The sequence below is a fragment of the Dromaius novaehollandiae genome, chromosome 10 (genome assembly GCF_036370855.1).
Source record: "Dromaius novaehollandiae isolate bDroNov1 chromosome 10, bDroNov1.hap1, whole genome shotgun sequence".
In the NCBI taxonomy this organism is placed as follows: domain Eukaryota; kingdom Metazoa; phylum Chordata; class Aves; order Casuariiformes; family Dromaiidae; genus Dromaius; species Dromaius novaehollandiae.
The window spans coordinates 4,359,004-4,376,876 of record NC_088107.1 but is presented as its reverse complement, the minus strand read 5'-3'; the positions used below and the strand labels follow the sequence as shown (position 1 = coordinate 4,376,876).

Here is a 17,873-nt window from a genome sequence, read left to right as displayed (position 1 = left end):
TGCTCTGCTTAAACCCTCATAAGACACTCTGAGAGTTATTCATAGGGCTCTATTTTCTCATCATTTCGATAGACACCCTACTGACATGAACAGAATTTCTTGTACTGGCTGAAGGTGTTCCTAGCCAGCACGACAGCACCATAGTTCAAATTTCCTTTCTTTCTTTTAAATACATGCTGGTTAAGCAAAGTACAAAATAAAAAGCCTCTTCTTTAACCATTTTAAAAAAAAGGCTAGTAAAGACTCTCTTTAGTCCCCAAAATTCTACTTACAGCAAATGGCATATCTCATTTTATTATATTCTGCCATTAAAAAAAATCCAAATAAGTGTGGTCTTTCTTTTGGATCACAGGCAAAGGGCAGCAATGAAAATCTTCATATTATTGAGAAAAATTAGTAGAGACAAGATGCAGTGGGAAAACACCTAATTCTTAAAGAAGTATTACAGGAGTATTACAGGAACAGCCTCAGAGTTTGGACAGGTATCATCTTAGAAGCCAGTGAGATACATCAGCTACTGAACAGGTATGAGCCAAAGAGCTGTCCTATAGTTCTAGCTCCCCTGTACTGTGAGTGACAGCGGCAGGAAAACTGAGATGGACTTCAGAACAAGTTTGCATTTTTTTTTTTCCATTATTTTGAAGAAATAGGTACAGGGCATGCTCTAACTCAGTCAAAAATAAACCACAGTCTAAACAGTGCCATCAGCTGGCCTACTGGAGACAGCCCACTACACATAAGTGTATGTAATGTTTAGCATAACAAGTAAAGGTTTTTGACCTCCTCCCCACAAGAGAAATGGAATCCAGTTGCAGCTGGATCACCCTGGATCAGACTTGGGAAGATGTCAACTACTGGATCTCTTCTGAGGCACACTTTGACCATCTCACTGCCCTGCCCTACCTGGTGGCAGAACCTTACAAAATCTGTGACAATCTTGTTGGGGAAAAAAGAAACAGACTTAGTACTTTTCAGTCGGTTAATGAAAATTTAGCTTTCCTTCACCCAGATAACTTTTAGAAAAGGAAAGGACCTGTACCTGATACCTTTGACAAACCAAGCCGAATAGTAAAAGGATTTGAAGTTTATCCATGGCTTTTGATACCAATCTCCCCATCTAATCCAAACAAAAGAAACCAACACCAAAGGATGTCACCAACACCCAATGACACTGCAAACAGCATTCAAGCATCTTACACGAGAAACACTTGGGAACAGCCTTTGCCTTTGCCATCACACACGTGGAAACCTTCTTACAATGACTATTGGTTACTAAGAAACAGAAAGGAGTTGGCATGGGTTTAGTTCAGTTAAATGGTGCTTGACAACATGATTCGCAGTCGCAGGACATACAAGGACCAATCCTGCTGTCAGTGGAGCCCCATGTGCAGAAGGCTTTCCAAAACAGATACCACTCTATAACAATCAACATCTTGATATTTGATGGCTATTCTCTCCTGAAATAAGTCAGCATACCTCATGTGGCATGTTGGCCTTGACTTGGACTGCAGCAAGTTCGTGGGAATTTGTCACTGACTTGTGCAATCATTTACACATCCAAGACCTGAATCTGCTACCATATTTGTATTGTGCATTCTCAATTGTCCCAAATTTCCTTTAAAATTAATCAATAAATCAAAACATCTAACAAATGTTTATGTGATTATAATGCTAAAAAATCATTATCTTATAAATTATATCAGATGGGTAAAGGTGGAAGCATTTTAAGTGGCAAAAGGAGTTGACATAGCAACATTGTGACAAGTTAGCTTTTTGAAGATGGTCAGCAAAGAATACGGATCTACACATGCTTGTACACCGTAACACTGACAGTGATTCAGTCAGCCCTCCCTTCCCCTTAGGTCGTATGGGTGCTGGGAGTAAGTGCCTCCTGTAGCGTCCTGCCTGCCAAACAACCAGTTAACTACATGAGGCTGTTGTGTTCCTACAGCCATGTAAAGTTACCACCCCCAAGCAGTCGCTCTGACTGGAAATGGGTGTCACTTCCTGGCAGTGACCCAGAAATTTCATATTTACCTGTGCAAGATGTTTTGTAGTCTGGTTGGAAAAGATAAAAGGTAGCTACTCTTCAGGAGCAACTAAGTTCATGAACAGCTGTAAGATGTGCTACAGATAAAGAGAATAGTTTTCTCAGTGGAAATGAGAAACCTTTTCTACCATTTGTACCAAATGCAAATTCTTTGCCATAAGTAGGTGGAAGCCAATTGGGTCACAACAGTCAAAAGCTGTAACGCAGGAAATCATTCAACAGGTTGGCCTCGCAATGCAGCAGCACAAGTGTGCTCCAGAAAGTATCCATGGAGGTGGGAAATTCTACCCACACCTCAGAGGAGGTGACTGGTCACAGCTGGCTCCACTGATAAGGAGGGTGCAGGGGAAGAGTTCAATGAGCAGAATCAGAGCCCCAGACTTCAGTGCTGAGACCCTGATTCAAGAACGCTGCTAAGCGCTTTTGCTGCTTTACTAACCAATTAAACAGAAGCGTGTGTTTAAAGGAGATCTTTATGTGCTTTGCTGAATTCGGCCCTGGAGTAGCACATGTGGAATGTACTCCTGCATGTGGAAATGGCAATTTTGCATTCACTGAATGAGAGGCCATTTTTTTCTGCGCAATTCCTTTCTCCTAGAGCAGCTTGCAAGTCCCAAATCTGGGTTTCTCTCCCTTTGCCTGATTAGGATGAGTGATAACAGGTTTCTCAGAAGACCAGAACGGAAACTCTGGAACAAAGACTAATTCAAACACAAAGCTGTACATACATTCATGTGTAACAGGAGAGGGCAAAGTCTTATGTCTGATGAAAGATCTTTTACCCTATACTAATGTATTGCTGGCAGGGAGTCAGTAAAAATATTCAGAGGGGAGGTCTCTTTCATTAAGCTGAGATATCCCGATTATAACATGAATCATCTGGAACATACAACATGCATCATTCTGAGCTCTTAAAGAGCTCAAAGATGGTGCTGAAATCAGACTTTCCTCCCACTGGAGAAGATACTACGATTTCATCTCTTTTATTTAAAATCAACAGCACTAGTAGCATTCAAAATGAGAAACGTAACTTCATTCTGAATTTCAAACAGCGGCAATGGCTGGTATCTGGGCAATGGAAGGAGAAGCAAAGAGAACATCACATTTGAATTGAGTCAGGTTTTGCTCTGTGTTCCTAGTTAATTTTTTTTTTTTTTTTAATGAGAAACAATTTTGGAAGCTGCACAGCCCCATCAGGCCTGATCCCAGGAAGTTCTCAGCACTTCCAACTCACCATCTGAAAAGAGGCTCAGCAAGTGATAAGACAGATTGCTGATTATCTAACCTAGGATAGTTAGTTACTCAAGGAGAAGACTAGGGGCATTTAACAGAGTCAACATTCTCATTGTTGAGTATCTTTTCACTGATTCCTCATTGGACATTTCCACACAATTTTTCCTGGTAGCACAAGAAATTGGGAAAATCAGTGGTGCTAGATCCCCTACCTGTGTCTACAAGAGTAAAATGTCCTGAACAGTCAGAACTGTTTATGGACATCTATGTCAAAACCCATAAAATTTTAGAGGAACAAATGCCAGCTTCTGTGTCTACCAGAGTAGGTGAGTCAAATACTATCCAAGAACTACCTCTCAACACTACTCTCTTAATTCTCCTCAAGCAGTTAAGACAGTCTCTATTACACTGAAATGCTGCTGAGGGTTACTCACCCATCCCCTTGGTGTGGTTGAAGTCGCCTTTCACCACTTTACAGGTTTTGCCATCACCACTGCAGACTCCACAGCGATCCTCTTTGGCAGCTGAGCCAATGATTCCATCGCAGCCAATTTTCTAATGACAACAACCAGAGGTCCCCATTATTTTGTTTGCAAGGTTAAAATATCTCTAAACATTGAGGTCAAGACTCAGATAAACACCTGACTGAAAACTGGAATGGGAAGAGAATGCTGGGAATTAGGACAGCACTCATTTGAAACTGTTGAGTTGGTTATTCAGCAACCCCCTTTGCCCAATACTACGTGCACAAACTTTGACTCAGAAGACTTAACTGAAGAGGGTTTCATAAATACTAATTATTCAAGACATCGCCACAGATTTTGTGCTAATCCACACTAACTTGCTTCAAACAATGTTTCATGTTTGTATAGTACTTCCCATCTAAGGAGCTCAAAGGCATCCCAGAGTAAAGGACCACTACTACCACAATGCTTAGTTCAGAGAAGAGGAAAATGTGGCTTGCTTGACTTTGCTGGAAAATTAGCTCAAGTAACCTAAGCGCTGGTCCTAGCTGTTTACCACAGAAAAATTCAGAGTTCTGTTGCAAGTTCCAATGTGCTGCTCACTGAAGAAGCTCTGCTTGGGATCAGGATCTTAATGGGGAGTCTAACACTCAGTTTTGATTGCACTCTTGCAATAACTGAAAAAAAATCTCATTAATTGAACGGTTCAAGCAACCTTCAATGCACATACACTTAAATGGAAGTAGGAGGTTGCATTCAGACTTGGCTAACCTGTACCTTAATATTCCTTATATAATTATGGGATTTTCCAGATGCTTGCATTGTATTAACTTTAGACATTTAATTGTAAAAAATACATAATGATTTTGCCTAAAGCTTCATTTAAAATGGTATTTTCGTAATTGTCTCTACAAACTTAAACTGCTTACCAATAAAAAAATGCAGCTTTGCTTCTACAGACAGTTATTACCAGAACAGTCACAGTATTTTCCCTGTAACTGTAGAGATTGCCATGGTAATGTTACTCACTCACAAGTCAGTTATAGGCTGATAGGGCTAAATTACAACACGATTAGGTGTTACACCATTATTGTGACTGTTTTGTGTAAATTTTCCTCTGTTCATGTAAGACTCTCAGAATGACCAGCAACTCAATCTTAGAACATAAATTTCTATTGAAATAAGAGTTCTCATTATGCATCATATTAGCAGACATTTTCCCGTTAAAAATAAGCTGAAGATTTATTCTCTGTAGGTAAACAATTTCTTGGCAAATGAGTTAGCGGGACTGTCACTAATAATACTTCTTTGAACAAGGCTGTTGGGTCTCTCCCTTCCTTGCCTTCTTAAAATAAAGCCAGAGGAAAGTTGGAGAGATATCTTAAGGAAAAATCAAAATAACAAACATCTTGAAAAATAAGGAAAGTGGGGAAAGATTAAGAGAACTTGGACTGTTTATCTGACACTGCATGCATCTAAGCAATGTAATTTGGACCTGAGCTCAAACCTTCCCCTTGCTTCAAAAGACACTGGCCGCTCCTTAAGTCCAGATGTATTCCAGGGAGCAAAGACTCTCAGAAATCAGACATGTTCTGGTGCAGTGTTTGTCTGAGTCAACCATTAGAGAAAGACAAATGCTGAGAAAGGACAATTATTCTTAAATATATAAACACATACAAGGGAAATGCTGCTTATTAACTAGAACAGCATATAAACTGATGGACATGGACTACAGAAAAAACTGTATAAACGGGAAGTGAAGTAAGGTAAGAAGACGACCGTGGACTTTCTGGCAGTTGCAATTCTCAAAGCTAAACTTCACACCTATGTCCCACAATAATTTAGGGATATTGAATGTGATTCTGCCCCCAAAACAGAAGGATGTCCCAGCAGTTCTCCTTCCAGGAAAATAAATATGATTTATTAATGGTGTTGCTGAAAGGCAGCTGGAAATATATGCCTGTCTGCCACCCCACTGCGATACTGGAAAGGCTGCATTTAATTTAAGGCTTTTGTGCTATCTTTCATTGTACTCCATTGTTATTAGCACTATGTAAGCATACAAATTAATAATGGGAATATAATGAGTGTTGAACCATGCTTATTCCCAGCGCTATATGAAGAGTCTGCAGGACTGTAATGGATGCAAGCAGAGAATGAGGCATTAGCAATCATGTGCTTTGCTGTTTTTTGCCCTTCGTCTTCACTCCAGCTCCCTGGGGGCGGAGGAAAGGGGAATGGCCCCTGACATGTCCCCTCCTGTGGCACCCACCCTCTGCAGGGCAGACTTTCCCTGTCAGCCCAGGTCTTGAGAAATAACACCCTTGTTGGATTTGGGCCAGGAAATGGCTTCTTACAAAGGAGAACTTTTAAGAGAATAAAACAGTTTTCTTGGCTTCCAGATGAAAATCAGTGCGTTCTTGCTATTTTATGGGGGGGAAAAAGTACCTTGGAAGCACTTTACTCTTGTCTGTATAAACATCAGAGCTCATTTCCCCCTTCCCAAGCCTTCCAATCATTTCCAAAGTAAAAGTACATTTAATAATGGTACATAATGAAACAGCTTTTCTTAAGATTTGACAGTGGATTTCCAAAAGCTCCAAAGTCACTTAGAAATGTGTTACACTGACCACCTCAGTCACTTGGATGCTTTGAAAACTTCACACACTGAAAGCACTGCTGCCTGTAAAACAAGCGGGAAAGGCAAGAAACAGAGCTGGAAGGATGAGGAAGCAAAACACAATCCATATCACCCTTCCCAGGAGGAAAGGATCTTCCAGCAGTCCTTGAACCACGGACTGGAAAGATATAAACTGAGCACTGAGACCCACCTCAGCTCCATGGGGCAGATTTGCAGGGCACAGTCGCAGAGGGGCAGCTCCAGGTTTCCCCTAGGTGAGAAAGCCACTGCACTGGGCCGGAGGCACTGCTGAACCCTAAGCCCCACCAGCCCGCGGGAAGATCAGTGGAGTCTGTACATCAGCAGCTTCTCATTGCCACGTTGTATTACGCTGTCAACAGTTAAAATATATGTAGCTTTTCTCAGTCTGCAGGAGGCTTACAAAGATGTGAGGACTTATTCAATGGTATGCAAAGGGCAAATCCCAAGTCGCATTGCTCAAAACGCAAGTTTTCACAATGCAGAAGCAATCCCTTAAATCCTAAATAACTCAAAGCAGTTATTTATTTTTTACCATCTCTAACTTGTTTTGTGCTGCTTCCTCCGCAGTCCAGCGTACTGATCAAGGTAGGGGGATCTTTCTTAATAATAATAATAAGTGCAAAAGGGGAAGCTGGACATCCTCAGGAAAGAAAGATCTTGCACATAACAATCTCGTGTTTTCTGATCCAACTGTTATCCTGCAGGTGAGCAGACTGAATGCATGGACCAGTCCATCCAGTATAGCTGGATACTTTCACATCCATCACTCTTGAGTGGGCTGAGGAGAGGGGAAACAGTTTTGTACTGTTGCTGATATGATCTGCTAAGGAAAGAGCAGGCATTTGACACTTGGAGCTCTTCTGCATTCAGAGGGAAGAATAAAAAATGAAAAGCCAGTCTGGTTCTAACCACCATTTGTTCATCAGGGGGAGTACGTGGGTCAGTTTGCCAGTGCCAGCCCTTCTCTTGGACTCTTGGAAGTTTCCTGCGGTGTCTGACATTGAGTCAGACAGCGACTTCCACAACTTCTGCAAATGCAATGGTGTTAACACTGCTCTGGAGTTCCAGCTCCTGCCTACACTGGCTGTTGAAAGCCAGCAGTGCTGTAGTTAGCAGCATCAACTGGACAAATAAGAAGAGCTATTTTGAACTAAAGCTGGTCCCTTGCCCATATTAAAACACAGGAGTGCTGGCAGGAAACCTAAAGATAGTCTTCTGGGTCTTCAAGCCCTCAGCAAGGAGGGTCATGACTACATCCATGGGCTTCTTAATGACCTTTGACGCAGGCAGTCTCCTACTCTGACACTACATTTTGGAAATATCCGCTGACCTTTAAATTGGCATGTTCACTGAGCCAAAGGCCTGAAGTTCATTCTCTCTGAGCTGATACGTCAATCCACCCTTCCTTTTCTCCCTCCCCCTCCTTCTTATTCTTATAATTAAACATCTGAAAATACTGCTTGTTGGGTGGTATTTCCAGCTTCAGTCATTGCTGGCTCCAGCATAGGAAAACTCCTCTTCTGCAGGCACATCATTTGGATTCTTCGGCGTGTGAACTATTTTCTGTATTGCTTGGATATTTTTTAATATTTTTATTTGTATTTTGAATGGCTATGCAAGAGCTCAATTGATACAGCCTGTGTGAGTATGTTTTGCTACGTAAACACAATTATTTCTGTTATATACACCCACCCTGTGTAAGAAATGACATTGTAGGCTGACAAAACTATAATGCTTCCCATATGCTGAACTAACTAGCTGTCTCAATGGATCAAATACAAATAATGATGCAACATGTGCCATTTTACAAATTGATCATGTACAGACCATGCTGGTTATGAAAGATTCATCTGCACTGCCAGCTTTTTGTCCATAATATCCAGTGTCCACTAATACCTCAAGGGATGGACCACAAAAAACAGGAATGTACATATATGAGCAACCAACATTAAGATCGGAGGGTATCAGAATTCTCACTTCTTTGCTTTAAACATGACTGCCCATTTAGAAGATTATGGGTGTCTAACAGGATTTGTACAGGACGGCTGGCCTTGATCTCTGATCAAGCAGTTCACCTGCAAGTTACTTCTATTTCTGTTCCACTGCAAATTTTGTGTTGTGTCTTGGAGTCCACATAGAAGTGACCCCAGAAAATGCCAGCCTGTCATTTCCTGAGCCGTCAGATTTTATCTCAATCAGAGCAGCTCTGCTGGAAGAGGAAATAGGCACTGTCTATCATATCTGCATTATCTCATCTGCATTAGATACGCAATTACATTTATTAACTGCATTTAGATCCCCTAGCAGTTCACGGGAATCCTACATAGTTCTCCTAACCTTCATCCTTCCACACATAAAGCCTGAAGGTTGTGCATCAAAATCCCTGTGTTTTGGCACCAGAGCAGGCTATATGAGCATGCAAATAATACAAAGTCCTTCCCTGCCCAGAGACCTTTCCTATCACTGGAACTCCTTTGCTTCTGTTCTTTGGCTGCTTTCTGTGGCTCGCTCTCTCTGATTCTTCCAAACCAGCTTCACCTGAGTTGACACCCTCAAACCTGACTTCACCCTGCCTCTGTTCTGATTTGTACAAATGCCAACAGCATGCAAATAGCATCAAATTTTATATCAAGTACCCTGTCTTTAAAAAAGGCATTTATCATGTGAGTTCTGGATGTGAAAAGAATGTATGTTTATCAGGACATGATATATCAGTAGCCTCCCTCCTGGTGGATTCTTGGCTTTTACGGCCACAAGCAATAACTACAGCCTCTTAGGTGGGTAACACAATGAAATGGCTATGACATGTTCTTCATGGGTTAACACAAAAGAAGAATAGCAGCACCACTTTTTTTCGTATCCCCCTGCAAAGTACACTAAGAAAGTAGTAAGATACTGACAAACAAAGTCTTGTTTTTTGTTGCTACCCTGTATTCACCAAAAGCCCTGCTATTCTTTCTAAGCCTCGGATTACATTGCTTCAGACCCAGCAATTGAAAAAGGCAACTACACAGCAGGTGTCTGCAGTTCAGATAACCCTCCTGGACTTTGTGAGCACACACTGAATAATTAAACAAAGTAGAGTGCTAAACCAAGCTGTTCTATGGAGACAAGTTACCCAGTTCAGAACATCTTGTACCACAGTTTGTAATACAAGAGTATGAATAATATATGGAAAACACTCAAGTGAGGAGGCAAAGAAAAACTCCATGCATCAATCAAAAGCAAGAAGTTGGTACTGAATACACAGAAAAGTGTTTGCCAACAACTGGTCCAGTAGACAACCGCAATTTTAGCTCTGCTCATTGTGGCCTTCTCCTGACGCTCTGCTTACCTAACTTGGAAAAGCTATTTTTGAAAATGTGCCCAGTTTCGAATTTAGGCTTGCCTTTCATACTTTATGACAACTCGTTTTAGAAGAAAATCAGTCTATAATATTTTTGCTGTGCCAGGACAGCCTCGTTTGTGGCTTGTCATCAGTGAATGTACTGTAGATTCACCAACAAGTTAAAAGTAGCCGTGACATGGCAAAACACTCATGAGGAAACTAAATAGAGCCAAAACATCTTCACATCTTGAACTGTTAAATCACAGCAAAGACTGCCCATGATCTCCAGCCAAGTTCTGCTGTACAGGATACAGTTTTCAAAGTGACCTTAGATTACACCCTGATGTACAATCTGTAGTCTCCATTAGAAAGTTCTTTCACGCAATCACGAGTCTTGGACTAATCCTCCTTTGAGAGGAGCCGGCACAAAGTCATGTGCGTCATAACAGTCAGCAAAGCAGCTTGTCTTCTCCCCACACCACTGCTGTGTGACATCTGACACCTTTTCTAGTACGACTTCTGCCAGTAGCTCGGTGCTAACGTTAGCAGCACAAACAGAACAAAGAACTGGAATATCTTCGAAACTGGAAGATAATCAGAAAGTGCACTGCTACCACAAATGTCGACTCTGTGAGAAACATACGCCAAGCAGGCTTGAGAGAGAACAAAAATCTCAGGGCATCTTCTCACTGAAAGCCAGTAGTCACTTAAAGAGAAATACCAGAAGATAAATGCAATCTGAGCTGCAGATTGCACTGTCCTACCCCATCTTCACCATGACTGAAATATCCATGCTAGAGAAAGCAAGCTTTGTGAAGGCAGGTGAGAGGAGAGGCTGCAAAGCCTACAGCTGCACTCACTTTCCTCATCATGAGATTCATGAGACTGCTGCTGTTCTCTGGCCTGTTATAGATTTTCTGTCTCTGAAAAATCCCAGCAGAAAATGAATTATCCTTGCTAGAAGACTATGTGCATTTCAAGAAGAAAAAGTCAAAGCCCTCTATATACATTGAATGAGGCGTCCATGTTTGCTCAGAAGATGGTAAGGCTAAGTGCAGTCATTCTTACCCTACAATGTTTCCCCTAAAGCTACAACTTTATAGCATTGTCCCCAATTTTGAGACGAACTCCTGAAGCTCTTGCATAGCTTTTATTTTGTCCTTATGCTGGCATGCTTCTATCAGTACCAAGAATTAAATGTTCAGCCTCAGACAACTCTTCTAAATAAGGAGAGGATAAAATTGAATAAAGACCTTATGATTTGTCCCAAAGACAAGGAGTAGTTTCATAAAAAGTCTAGGTGATGCATGAGCCCTTGTGCTAATTCTAGAGATGCCTTTGCTCTCTCCAGGTGTTTCTGTGCATGACTACAGTATCAGCCAAGTTTACTCGCTCCCACTGCCTTCAGGTGTAAGAGGTAAATACAGGGACATGTCTGCTTATGATGACTTTGCTTCAGGGATGGTGCGGCTGACACCCAAAGGCTTCATTCACACTGTTCAGTGTGAGCTCAGCTCACAGCTTTCAAATGAAACTCTAATAAACTCACAGATTGCAATTAAAGACTCTCCCCCTTTGGCGCCTGTCTGCAGTTAGGATATTTTGCGACTTACAGGACTTTGCTCCAAAGAATCTGTTGATGCTTCCCTTCTCAAAACCCCCCTCGCCTTGCAAGAACAGCTTTTTCTTTGCCACGTTCATCTACACTCATTTTCCCAACAAGAATGCATGAGTTTCACTTAGGAGCACCTACTGGTGAAGGAAAAAGAGCTATTACATTTCCTGGATTATGTGTTTGCAGGCGATGGTTTCTGCAAATGTCTGTTACACTGGAAATGTGTTATTCCTGCCTTTGAAACCCTTTAACTAGAAGGATTATGCAAGAAAATAAATAACAGTAATACTACCCCACCCTCTGATTTCAGCACTTACTCTCTTCTCCAGGACCCCTGCAATGCTTATTGCAAGGCTTTGTCTACACTGGGTAAAGAAATGAGGAGAAGAGTAATTAAATGAATATGCGATTAAATTGGTTTAATAGGCAGCTAGTTAGACAAGTATCTGTGGTAAATGGGGTACACAGTTACACACAGCGATTCTCAGCGCTAAACTGCATATAAGGCCGAAGAATATTGTAAGTGAGTTCAGGAGGCTTTCAAATCTGCTCAGCTTGAATTGATCATTTTGCATTTTCTCTCAGGCAGATGCAAATGGACTGAATGTTCTGCAGCTGTCATCACCTCTCTGCACAGTTAAAGGCAGCTGCCCCCGAGTTAGAGTGCAATTTACTTTTCATGACGTACCTCCAAAGCTCTGTGCTCATAAAGGTTTTCATTTGGAGGGGAGCTGGCTACTGCTCCTCACTGGAAGAAGAAAACATGCATTGCCATAATGTCTGATTTACTGTTTGTGGCTGATCTGAATGTCTGGAGCAGTAAAGCTGGCCAGCCCAGTGCAATGGTCAATGGCACACAGCTGGAGGTGTGCAGCTGGCCTTACTGTAACAGGTTATTAATAGATTTCTCAGCTTTTTAGATACAGCTGAAAACAGGGAGTAAAATAAGTAACTTTGAGATCCACTATGGACCTGGCTCCCTGCAGGGCACTCAGTATTAAAGAGCATATAAAGAATCAAACTCCTGTGCTGGCTCCCCAGCAACTTGTTGTTCAGATTTTTCATCCGAATAAATTGGAAGGGCTGAATTAAACATGCCTCTTCAGCAGCTATTTGGCAGGAAAAGGTGGGAAGCATTTCTTACAGTAGTGCAAAATTCAATCTGAATAAAGCTTTTCCACTTATCTCCTTGCATTGCTATTAGTTAAATCATATTGTATTCCCAAAACCTTTCCTATCCCTATGGGAATATGGTGTTCACTCATCTCCCTGCCTGGAGAGCTCAAAGCAATACAAATTGGTAGCTCTTAACCACTGCTCACTAGATGACAGATGGTGTGCCTTGTGCCCCTTGAGGCAAACTAGCACGTCTCCAATGTAGTTATGATGAGGTCTAGGCGATGCTAGAAAGCTGTTCTGGCGGATACAATAGGCTGGGTAATAGGGAAAAGAGGAACTCGTAGCATGAGATAAAAAACTAGACTAGGAAAAACTTAGAGAAAGAACTTCCAGGTAGAATCCAGCACTGGCAAGGTTATAGCAGCTGACTCAAACTTCTTTCACATCACTAATGCGCGTGGAGCAGATTTTGAACACATGTTGCATGGACCAGAGAGAGAAAAGCCACTAAGTGTCTGCCCTGACAAAGGCCTTGAATACAACTGCTACACACTGCTAGCAACATCCATCCTAACTGCCTCCTTGTTCTTTACGATCTTTATTTAAACATTTTCTTCTCTTCCTTCCCTTTCCCAACACCCTAAATTCATAGTTAGTAGGGGTCTACTTGTTTGACCAGAGACGAAAGGAAATGAGCATGTTCAGGCTTGGCTAGTCCATGCAGGAACAACCAGCTCTTGCTGTACAGCAGAAGGAAGCCTGCCCTATGCTCCCCCTGGTTTGCTCTCTCTGTGAGCTGAGCACAGGACAGTGCAGATGAAAGGCAAAAGAAAACTGGTTTAGGCTGTGCTCCAGGTTGCAGGATTTCCTCCTCTAAACCTACATTCCCTATTGCTTGGAGGTTTATCATGAAGTTTTGGGGAGGAAGGGAACCTCTTCCTTACTGCAAGGGAAACAGGCCTTTCAAACACTTCTGATGGGCCCTAACAGTAACTCACCTTGGCATTATCTAATAATACAGGTAACAAAATTACACAGATGTAAGGCTATATAGGGGAAGCTACTGGCTCATGCAGCTCCAGGAGCCAAAAAGCAACTGGTAATGAAAAATGTCCTCAGTATATCTAGACAGGTCCCAGATAGAGCTGAAAAGCACCATGATGCTGATAATAAGACACTTACAACAGGCTACCAACAATTTATAATCCAGTTTGCAGCATCAGCATTCTCCCAGTGATTCCTCTAGTAGCCAAAATGGAGCAGTTAAGCAAGCCAGATTTCCACTCCCTTCCCAAACCATTTGATGATGACACACAACTGACTGTGATCACTGGACATTCCCAGCTGTTCAGTGATAATCTCATACCTTGGGCATTTATCACAATTCTAACATCAGGAAAGAGCTGTGGGGTCCTTGCAATGGGTCTTGCAAAACAGGGCTGCCCTCTCACCTCTGGGACAGCCTCCCAGCCACCCACACGGATGCCTGTTCTTTTAGGACATACACAGTCACCCCATACTATACATCACTTGAAATAAGAGAAAGTTACTCCACCTGGCACTTGCCATGTACACAGAGGTCAGTCTCGTAAGGCCCACATGGAGTACCATCGAGGACTCTGTCTGTCACCAGCACAGGGGAATCCTTCCCCAGCGGAGAGCAGAAGAGTTCACACGGCTTATCTGGAAAAAGAAACACACAAGCAACTTCCTTGAGGAGCAGCTCAGGTGCTTGAGGCAATGGCAACCGAGCAATGTAATGCAGTCATTGCGTAAATGGGTGTACAACGGCATCTATTGACATTCGGATCTTTGAGGGAACATGAGAATTTCAGTTTAGGCCTGTCATTTCCCCACTTTGTTGTATCTATATTCAAAGGGTTAAATTGATGAGCTTGGTCTTTTAAGACACAAAAGCCCCATTCAGTCAGTACACTTCTTTCTACCTGCTTGTGAATGGAAGGTGTTTGTTACAGGGAACATTCAGCATCCTGGCTTGAACGACCAGGTTATTAGACTGTGTGAGCATCTCAGGCAAAATTCAGGCTACATCAAGTGATTTTAGAAGGACAAACAGATTCTCCAGTCCACTTCTGCTCCTGATGGACTGAATTAACTGCTTGCATCAGGTTGCCAGTAAGAACACTTGTGCATATAAATTTGAAATGTTTTTGCATACACATTACCTACTGTTTCCTTAAACTGGTATTTGTGGTCCTATGAACATTTCTGCCAACAAACTAGGCAGCTGGGATATCTGAAGAAAGCACTCCCAAATTCATCTGAAATACTTTGATAGAGAAAATTTGCATTTTTCACCCACAGTAGTGGCAAGCACAATGTTATATATTTAGGTCTTCACTTTGGAAGACCAACTATTGGGTTTAGCTAGAGAAGGAGTTAAGTAAAAAAGCTTTTTCAAAGATTTGTGTCATTAACTGGCAGCATACAGCAGATGTCGGGGTTCGCAGACTGCATTTGCCATCTGCTTAAGTAACAGATACTTAGGCGATGTAACATTTTTCCTTTGGAGCTGACTCTCTGCTACTCACAGACCTCATCCAGGGAAGAGCCTATAGACAGTCAAATGGAAACATGTTTTGTTCTGCATAGTCAGCTACTCATCAGACAGAAGAAGGAAGGTTTGCCAGTACATTAGACTAAGTGACACAGGCCCAAGTCTAAGTTCCCAGTGTAATCAAAAACCTGCAACGAGCTCCCAGCGCATTAACACATGTAAGCAGAGCTCAAGCACAGTGTAGATTAGCTCAAGGCTGGTTTGGGTCTGTGTCTATTTTTTCTGACCGTGGTGCTTAGATGTGCTGCAAAAAGGAACTAGAGAACATTGTGTGGGTACTCCAACATGCTTAAAAAAACATTGACACTGGGGTGCAAAACTGAGCTGCCCTCTGCCCATCCTGCTTGAGAGAGAAACTACAGGCACATCCTGTGGAGGTTCAAACTCCCTGCCTTTTGTCTGATGCAAAGCAAATTCTCAGAGATTGGATTTTGATTTCATTTGGCAGGAGAAGCTGGGAAAGCTGTTGAAAGAGGAGCTTGCGCAGGAGACCGCTAGGCTGACCACCTCTAAACAGCCTTTCTTTCTGCAGCTGTGAAGAACGCCTGGCTGCCTGCTCTGCAACCAGGCATGAGAAGTTGCTAATTTACAGCCCTAAGTTTACTCTCTACTGAGCATCAAAAGCCAACTATGGACATGAAGAGTTGGAGCTGGTTAGTCTGACCACATCCCACGCGGCAGTCTTGGAAACTGAGATGACATGGCTCAGGTGAGTGAGGCTTTGCTCGAAATCAGGAACAATGTTGGCTATTATCTTTTAGTGACAGCTTGGTCAGTCCTCAGGTGGCCACAAAATGGCATCTCTCTCCACCAAAAAAAGAAAATTGGGAGAATTTTCTGTAACTGAAACCACACTACAAAGTCAGGAAAAAGGCAGTTTTCTTGGAATGACTGTGTTGTCTGGATCACTAGCTGGGAAACAATTTAAATAGCTAGGCCACTGGCCTCTGTGGAAGCCAGATTGTTATGGCACCTGCAACCATAAGGTGAGAGAAAAAAAACATCGGTTCAAGGCTTGGCATCAAAGGGTTAAACTTCCAAAATGGTACTCTGCTAATATTGCCCAGCAGAAGTCTTTGTCCTCTTGGGAGAGCCCTGGTGATTACTCCACCACTGGGAACAAGATTCCTGCAAGTAAAAGGCAGATTTTTTCTTTTTTTAAAAAAAGGAAAGTATACTCTCCCTGTAGTGTTCTGAGAGGAATTTACAAATCACGTCTGCAGCCCTTTTTATGAATGAGGCAGTTATGATAGATTTCAGTGAAGTTGTCAGCGAAGCACAAGAGCTGCCTATCTCCAAAGGAGCCATAATAACAAAACCTTTTTATTCAGGAATCACTGAGAAATGCTGAGCTGCAATTTCAGAGGATTTGATTATTCTTGAAAACAAGTTGTTGTTTTGATTTCTTGAGAAGGGCTTTGCAAGTGTCTGGCAGGCTTTTGGATGAAGGCTGCTTCTATGATAGATAACACACCTATTCAAGAAAACTCTAAGAACTGCAAAGAGCTCACAGAACCTCCTGGCACCCAGGGAACACCCACTAAGTGGGAGTCAGGCTTTGCTGCAAGGGAGACCCCAGGGATTCAGTAAGAAACATTTTCCTTTGAAGTCAGACTCTGCTCTCAGCTTAATGCTCTGAGCTGAACCATATCTGGCACCCAAAGGAAGCAAAAATGCCAGCTGGGATGAACTGGGATGTGTCCAGCGTAGTCTGGGATGGCATTTGCTGTTGTTGTTCCCTCCCTGTCCTGAGCCGCTCTGCTAGGTTACCAATGTGGAAAGGTGGAGATATAGGATTTATACAGTGGCATATGGATATTTCCTGTTTATTCTCTACTTCTTTCCTAATAATTTCTAAGATTGTCCCTGCCCTGACAATTACAGAGCTTCACTGGTGCTTACAGAGATCTAACCATAATGACTCTAAGATGTCTGACCTGAGTATTAATAGATATATCCCTGTGTATGTACAGCCCAATTTGTTTTTACCCATGTGCTTTATTTTGAACATATCAACATTTTTATCTTTTTCTTTTTAGTTATTCACTCTGGTGAAACCCTTTTGCAAATTCTTGTCACCAGTTTTAGTTTTGATGAAGCTAATGATGTTGAATATTGTCTAACATCACCATCTCACTATTCACTTCTTTTTCACGTCACTCATGAATATGCCAAACAGCAGAGGTCCTGCACAGACCCACAGGGATTCCCTGATAATCTCTTCCCATTGTGAAAAGTGGTAATTTATTCCTATCCTTTGTTTCCTATCCTTTAGCCAGATATTAATCTACCGCATGACCTTCCTTTTTATCCTATGATAGCTTAGTTTCTTTACAAGCTTTTGATGGTATCGGCTGAATCACTTTCATTCAAGTGTGGGCTGATGTTCTCTAGCAGATTTATGAGGCATGACTTCCTTATATAAAAATGGTTATTGTTTCCCTACAATATTGTATATATTGTTCGGGCCAAGTCAGCCCAACATTCCTAGTGTTATGTAGCAGCTCCTTGTGGACCACCATGTGATAGCAGTCCTCTTCTCTTTGATAAAGCACCTGGACATGAGTAGGAGGCCAATGACAGGGCCAAATGCCATGTGTGCTAGGTGTGGTTTACCAGCCACCAGCTAGACCACTCTCAGCTGGGCCATTATCTCAGGAAGCATTGCAAACCTGAACAAGTTCTCTGAAAATGATGTACAAACTAGACTTCGGAGGTTTTATGGGCAGAAAAGCATTTGGCTGTTGGAATATATGGCCTCTACAGAGCTGCAACTGCATGGACGGGGTGTGAATGCACTAGCAACATGGAGCTCTGTGTGTAA

General features: G+C 42.1%; 1 protein-coding gene across 3 annotated transcripts in view; it reads right to left on the bottom strand.

Annotated features, from left to right (window-relative positions):
* Nucleotides 1–17,873, bottom strand: part of ADAMTS17 (ADAM metallopeptidase with thrombospondin type 1 motif 17) — a 201,787-nt gene that overhangs the window by 62,194 nt on the left and 121,720 nt on the right. For 2 of the 3 annotated variants that reach the window (XM_064517900.1, XM_064517901.1), the window contains exons 14-15: nt 14,027–14,154; nt 3,718–3,838 (exon numbers count right to left, since the gene is read on the bottom strand). In XM_064517900.1, coding sequence (XP_064373970.1) covers nt 3,718–3,838; nt 14,027–14,154 — 249 coding nt within the window. Of the gene's footprint in view, nt 1–1,197; nt 1,273–3,717; nt 3,839–14,026; nt 14,155–17,873 lie in introns of all 3 variants that reach the window. The other variant, XM_064517899.1, reaches the window with a different exon arrangement.